This window comes from Hylobates moloch, unplaced genomic scaffold, assembly GCF_009828535.3.
Source record: "Hylobates moloch isolate HMO894 unplaced genomic scaffold, HMol_V3 SCAFFOLD_1466, whole genome shotgun sequence".
Taxonomy (NCBI): Eukaryota; Metazoa; Chordata; class Mammalia; order Primates; family Hylobatidae; genus Hylobates; species Hylobates moloch.
The window spans coordinates 4,723-11,188 of NW_026653741.1; the positions used below are offsets into that span (position 1 = coordinate 4,723).

At 44.2% G+C, this 6,466-nt stretch overlaps 1 protein-coding gene across 1 annotated transcript; it reads right to left on the bottom strand.

Moving 5' to 3' along the window:
- Positions 1 to 1,658: 1,658 nt before the first annotated feature.
- On the bottom strand, positions 1,659 to 6,460 carry LOC116464731 (nuclear envelope pore membrane protein POM 121C-like). The gene is made up of 4 exons (XM_032147992.3): positions 6,332 to 6,460; positions 5,846 to 6,004; positions 3,722 to 3,802; positions 1,659 to 1,959 (listed from the first exon to the last, which is right to left on the bottom strand). Exons 1-4 carry the CDS (start codon positions 6,394 to 6,396, stop codon positions 1,767 to 1,769), a joined length of 498 nt encoding a protein of 165 aa, XP_032003883.1. The 5' UTR covers positions 6,397 to 6,460; the 3' UTR covers positions 1,659 to 1,766.
- Positions 6,461 to 6,466: the final 6 nt, after the last annotated feature.

Genomic DNA, 6,466 nt, shown 5'->3' on the forward strand with positions numbered 1-6,466 from the left:
TGTGCTCCAGCCTGGGCGACAGAGTAAGACTCCGTCTCAAAAAAAAAAAAAAAAGAATTGCATGTACTAGGATCAAAGTATTATAAACCAATATTTTTGGTGTAATACATAAAAATATAAAATCAAATAAATTACATAAAAAATCCTGCCACTGCCGGGCGCGGTAGCTCACGCTTGTAATCCCAGCGCTTTGGGAGGCCGAGGCGGGCGGATCACGAGGTCAGGAAATCGAGACCACGGTGAAACCCCGTCTCTACTAAAAATACAAAAAAATTAGCCGGGTGTGGTGGCGGGCGCCTGTAGTTCCAGCTACCCGGAAAGGCTGAGGCAGGAGAATGGTGTGAACCCGGGAGGCGGAGCTTGCAGTGAGCCGAGACTGCACCACTGCACTCCAGCCTGAGCGACAGAGCAAGACTCCGTCTCAAAAAAAAAAAAAAAATCCTGCCACCATAAATTTGAATTTGGAATATTATGAATTAATTATTTACATTCCTCTTTCTAGAAGATCTATCTTATCTCTCCTAAAACTTAGGACTGTAGTCTCTACAGTTCTAACTGGAAGAAACCAAAGCTTTCTGAAGAAACAGCCAACTTCAGTATAGGCTAAAAATGGACTTTGGGAAGGTGGGCTAAAAGCAATGAAGCTATCTGTGGAAGACTGCTGGGATCAAAATAAAGGACACAGGAGTTTGGCTTCCATAGGCCAAAGCTGGAAAAGTTTGCATATCAAAAATAATAACTAGATATTAAATAATATTAAGGTTAATAATTTAAGAGGGATAATGATATTATGGTTATTAATGTTCATTTATATGACTGTCAGAGCCTTCTGGGCTGATGAACTTGTCTCAAAATTTTCCTCCTCTCAAAAACATTTCTCCATACATGCTTTACATCTTTTTGTCTGGCTGCTGTATACTGGGTACCCACTTATTGACAGCCACTGTAATAGGTGCTTTTTAAATATTACCCTCAATCATTGCAACAGCACTTCAGAGATAAGAAAAAGAGATGTTATATGATTTGCCTGCCCGAGACCTTACAGCTATTAGATGTCAGAGCCAAGCATTTTTTTTCTTTTCTTTGAGACACAGTCTTGCTCTGTTGCACAGGCTAGTCTTGAACTCCTGGGCTCAAGAGGTTCTCCCACCTTGACCTCCCAAAGTGATGGGATTACAGGCATGAGCCACCCCACCCAGCCTCAGAGCCAAGATTTGAACCTAAGTCTGTCCAGCAGCAAAGCCTGCTCTGTTCCCTACACTATGCGATAATCCCCTTTACAAAAAATCATGACCACTTGTTTAAAAACCCTGAGCTCAATTCTAAATGCCTATAGGATAAATCTCTTTTATGACCCAATACAACCTGGACTCAGTCTACCTTTCGAATCACCCTCTGTCCATTTATCTGCATCACAGCTGTGTCTCGATGTGGACTGCTTTACATTCCGGGCTTTCTACTCCATTCCGCTGGCCTATATTGATCACTCAATGATCTGTATTTTCTATTAGCTTAAAGACAATCCTAATGTCTGACAGATAGAAGGTGATTAGTAAACCTTTGCTAATCAATTACTTTATTTAAAAAAATTTCTTTAAAAATTTTTTGTACAGACAAGGTCTCACTATATTGCCCAGGCTGGTTTTCAACTCCCGGGCTCAAGCAATCCTCCCGCTTTGGCCTTCCAAAGTGCTGGGATTACAGGGCTAAGCTACCATGTCTGGCCCTAATCAATGAATGAATGCTGGGAATTCATGTCCCCCACATTACAAGAGCTGTACTTGTACCTGTGAGATGCCTCGAGTGGAGCTGTAGGAACTGGTAATGGCATTGCGGCTGGAGCTAGGGATGCCACTTGTGTAGGCGCCTGTCAAGGAGCTCATGGAAGAGCTTCGGGATCTTTTATTCAAGTGGTCATCTGAGCTCTGAGAATTGAGGCCTCTCTTCAGAGACCCAGGCCTAATAAAAGAGAAGAAGACAGTTAGATGCTTTATTGAAGGCAACATTCTTTTATGGTTTCATCCACGGTCATGACATCTTTCTTAATAACATGATGGGAAGAGAATAATGCTTTTAATTTTTACTGCTAACAATCTGGCCAAATCTATCTGACCAAGTCAGTAGAAAAAGCCAATATTTAAAACTTAAATGTATGATTTATAGAATATTCTGCAAAATGCATACCTATCTACAGCGACAGAAGGCATATCAGTGGATGCCTGGGGACAGGGGTGGAACTAAAGAGAGGGATTACAGGCATGTGGGAACTTTTGGAGGTGATGGATGTTCATTATCTTAGTGGTGGGACGGTTCCACAGGTGTATGTGTGTCAAAATGTCACATGCTTTAAACAAGCACAGTTTATTGTATGTCAATTATACCTCAACAAAGCTGTTAAAAAAAATCACAGTTAAGAGGAACTTATCATTTTTCTAAACCTCCAGTGGAAACAGAAATCTCCTATGCATCTTTCCTGTAGGACAGTCATCCAACCTGTTACAATATAGACAACTCTCTCCTAGAGTGACCCACATCAACCATGAACCAGTTTATTCTCACAGTGGATTACAGTGTATTTCCTCTAACTTTCTTTTTGAGACGGAGTCTCGCTCTGTCACCCATGCTGGAGTGCAGTGGCGCGATCTCGGCTCACTGCAAGCTCCGCCTCCCGGGTTCACGCCATTCTCCTGCCTCAGCCTCTCCAAGTAGCTGGACTACAGGCGCCCGCCACCACGCCCGGCTAATTTTTTGTATTTTTAGTAGAGACGGGGTTTCACCGTGGTCTCGATCTCCTGACCTCGCGATCCGCCCGCCTCAGCCTCCCAAAGTGCTGGGATTACAAGTGTGAGCCACCGCGCCCGGCCATTTCCTCTAACTTTCACCCACGGATCCTATTTGAAGTCAAACAGAGCAAGTTATTTCGCTTCTTTCAAGGGACAGTCCTTTGGTTTTTTGGAGACGAGAGGGAAGGACAATCCTTCCCTCACTTATTTCCTTATTCCTCCTGAGATTTTTCTCCTCTGGGCTAATACTTCCATACCTCCAAAACCCCATCATCCACCACCACCCCTCTGGGCTGTTGCAAATCTCCTTAACATCTTCATTGCTTCGCTGGGAATGAATTTCCGTTTGTGTACATCCTCCCTTGCAGTGCAGTACACTGATCTGACCACAGTGCTCCACGGACAGTGAGCAGAACTACGGAAGGCAGGAATACCATCCATCTGCCTCATTCTAGTCTTTCTTCTAACAGCACAGACCAGGAGCACTTTAGCTTTCCTGGCAACCACAACACACTGCTGACTCAGATGAGGTATCTAAGTTATCCTAAGTCTTTCCACACATACTTTTGAGCTACTTTCCTTTCCATCCAATTCTTCCTCCAGTTTGTTTTTAAACTGACATGTAGAAATTTAACATTTAAGTTTCATACTGTCTTATCCACTGCACAAACTTTGCAATCCTTCTGTGTATGTGCTTGGTTATTAAATATATTTATAAAACCTCTAGTCTCAGCATATTTCATCCATATTAATGCAAGAACATTAAAAGGAATTAGAAGGCAGTTAATTGTGACAAGTTAGAATATTCCTAATTTCAAAAATGTGAACCTGAACTAATTAGGCAATGCAAAAAACAAAGAGGAAAATCTACAGGGTAACAGCTCTGATCATGCCTTTTCCAAACAACTGGTATTTCATCCGGATGGACTCGCACTTACTTAGGCACAAAAGAAGCGGGGACTCCATTGGCCACCAGGGGCTCAAATGCTGAATGTCCACTGCCACTGCTATCATGGCGCCTGTGACAAATCAAAAAAAAGTCTCAATGAAATGACATGACCTTTTTTTGTCCCTTTAAAGTATTCTCACATTTCTGGGACCTTATACTATCTCTATGGAGCACAGATTCCATGCTAGACCAGAAAATGGTTGTTTAAAATCCCTAAGCTTCTGAAAGGTAATTTTTTTTTTTTTTTTTTTTCAGAGTTTCCACTCTTGTTGCCTAGGCTGGAGTGCAATAGCACGATCTTGGCTTACTGCAACAAACCTCTGCCTCCCGGGTTCAACCGATTCTCCTGCCTCAGCCTCCAGAGCAGCTGGGACTACAAGTATGCACCACCACACCTGGCTAATTTCTTAATTTTTTGTAGAGGCGAGGTCTCACTATGTTGCCCAGGCTGGTCTTGAGCAACTGGGCTCCAGCGATCCTCCCACCTTGGCCTGTCAAAGTGTTAGGAGTACGGGCGTGCAGCACCACACCCAGCCTTATAAAATGGTGTTTCCCTCAAAGAGTCCCATGAGAGCAGGGATTTTGTCTTGTCCACTGCTCTATCCACGGCACTTGCAGTAGGGTCTCATACACAGAGGGTGCTTAATAAATGCTCAGCCACCTCAACTTCCTTTCTTTCTATAATTAGAAAACTAGGCCAGGTGTGGTGGCTCACACTTGTAATCCCAGCACTTTGGGAGGCCGAGGCGGGCGGATCGCGAGGTCAGGAGATTGAGACCACGGTGAAACCCTGTCTCTACTAAAAATACAAAAAATTAGCCAGGCGTGGTGGCGGGCGCCTGTAGTCCCAGCTACTCGGAGAGGCTGAGGCAGGAGAATGGCGTGAACCCGGGAGGCGGAGCTTGCAGTGAGCCAAGATTGCGCCACTGCACTCCAGCCTGGGTGACGGACCGAGACTCCATCTCAAAAAAAAAAAAAAAAGAATACTATTCCATTTTCATTAGCTTATTTTATAAACCACATAAGGAATTTTTTTTTTTTTTTTTTTTTGAGACAGTCTCGCTCTGTCACCCAGGCTAGAGTGCACTGGCACGGTCTCGGCTCGCTGCAACCTCCACCTCCTGGGTTCAAGCAATTCTCCTGTCTCAGCCTCTGGAGTAGCTGGGACTACAGGCGCCCGCCATCACATCCAGCTAATTTTGTATTTTTAGTAGAGATGGGGTTTCACCATGTTGGCCAGGCTGGTCTTGAACTCCTGACCTCAGGTGATCCACCCGCCTCAGCCTCTCAAAGTGCTGGGATTATAGGCATGAGCCACCTTGCCCCGCCAGGAAATTGGTTTTAATCTCATTATTGATAAAACTACCAAACTCTATTTTTCATTTTTCTTTCACAAGCATTTCCTTCAGCACAATTAAGACACTAGAACTGGTGGGCCAGGTGCGGCGGCTCAAGCCTGTAATCCCACTTTGGGAGGACAAGGTGGGCGGATCACGAGGTCAGGAGTTCAAGACCATCCTGGCCAACATGGTGAAACCCTGTCTCTACTAAAAATACAAAAAAATTAGCCGGGCGTGGTGGCGGGCGCCTGTAGTCCCAGCTACTCGGGAGGCTGAGGCAGGAGAATGGCATGAACCTGGGAGGCGGAGCTTGCAGTGAGCTGAGATTGGGCCACCACACTCCAGCCTGGGGGACAGAGACAGACCCCAAAACCAAAAAAAAAAAAAAAAAAAAAAAAAAACAACAACACTAGAACTGGTGGTTACCCAAATAACTGAACACCACAAAATTCCGACGGGAAGACTTAGAGCCTTCTTTCTTGAAAATAAACTTTAACACATTTCTACAGAAGCATGAGGCTAGCATGGCTAACAGCTGTCAGCTTATCTCTACTACTCATGGAAAAGGTAAATTATAACATTGATCTAACCTGTGCCTTGAAATGAACAGCATTAAAACCCTTGTTATTAGGTTCCTCCATGAAAGCCAAAGAAGGGGGCCTACGAAGGCTCACAAACTGGAGGTGGCCTCTGTATCTTTATGGGAATGTCTACATCTCATCCCATAGGAGTCGAAGCGGGAAACCGGCTTAGTACTCTCCTGAGCCTGTTACCTTCTTTTATTTTCCTGGCCATCAAGGAATATTTGGTCTTCCTCCACTGTTCTTTTCTTCTTCTTCTCTTTGAGGGCACTCAGTACAGTCTCCTTTGCACATGGGTCTGGGGCATTACTTGATGGTGAGGACAGTGTTGAGCTGATTATCTGCTCTGGTCTATAATGAAAGACAAGATTCTAGCCGTAAGATATTTTAATTCCCATGCCATATAGCACAGACTTCAGAAACGGAAATTGGAAGCTAACCAACAGGCCAAAGTATAATTTATACACTCACAACAGTTCCCCTCAGCAAGTAAAGCTACTTTTTCATCAAGCGCAAAAAGTGAAAAACAAACGGTTTTACTAGAATTTGGTATTTCTCATTCAAATAAGCAGCTTCATCCTTTCTTTTCTGCGTTGTAGTCATGTTGTCATAGGAAAAACTGGAGGAGAATAAAGTGGACAGGAAAAGGGAGAGTATTCTTCCAACGATAACACTCACATCGCAGAACGCGAAAATCTTCTGTCAGGAGGGGCGATCCTCACAGTCACAGGGCTACACACCATCCTGGAGTTGCGAGGGGACAGCACAGCCTTCTTGTGATAACCATTCCAGCACACTGTGGGAAGTACCCCC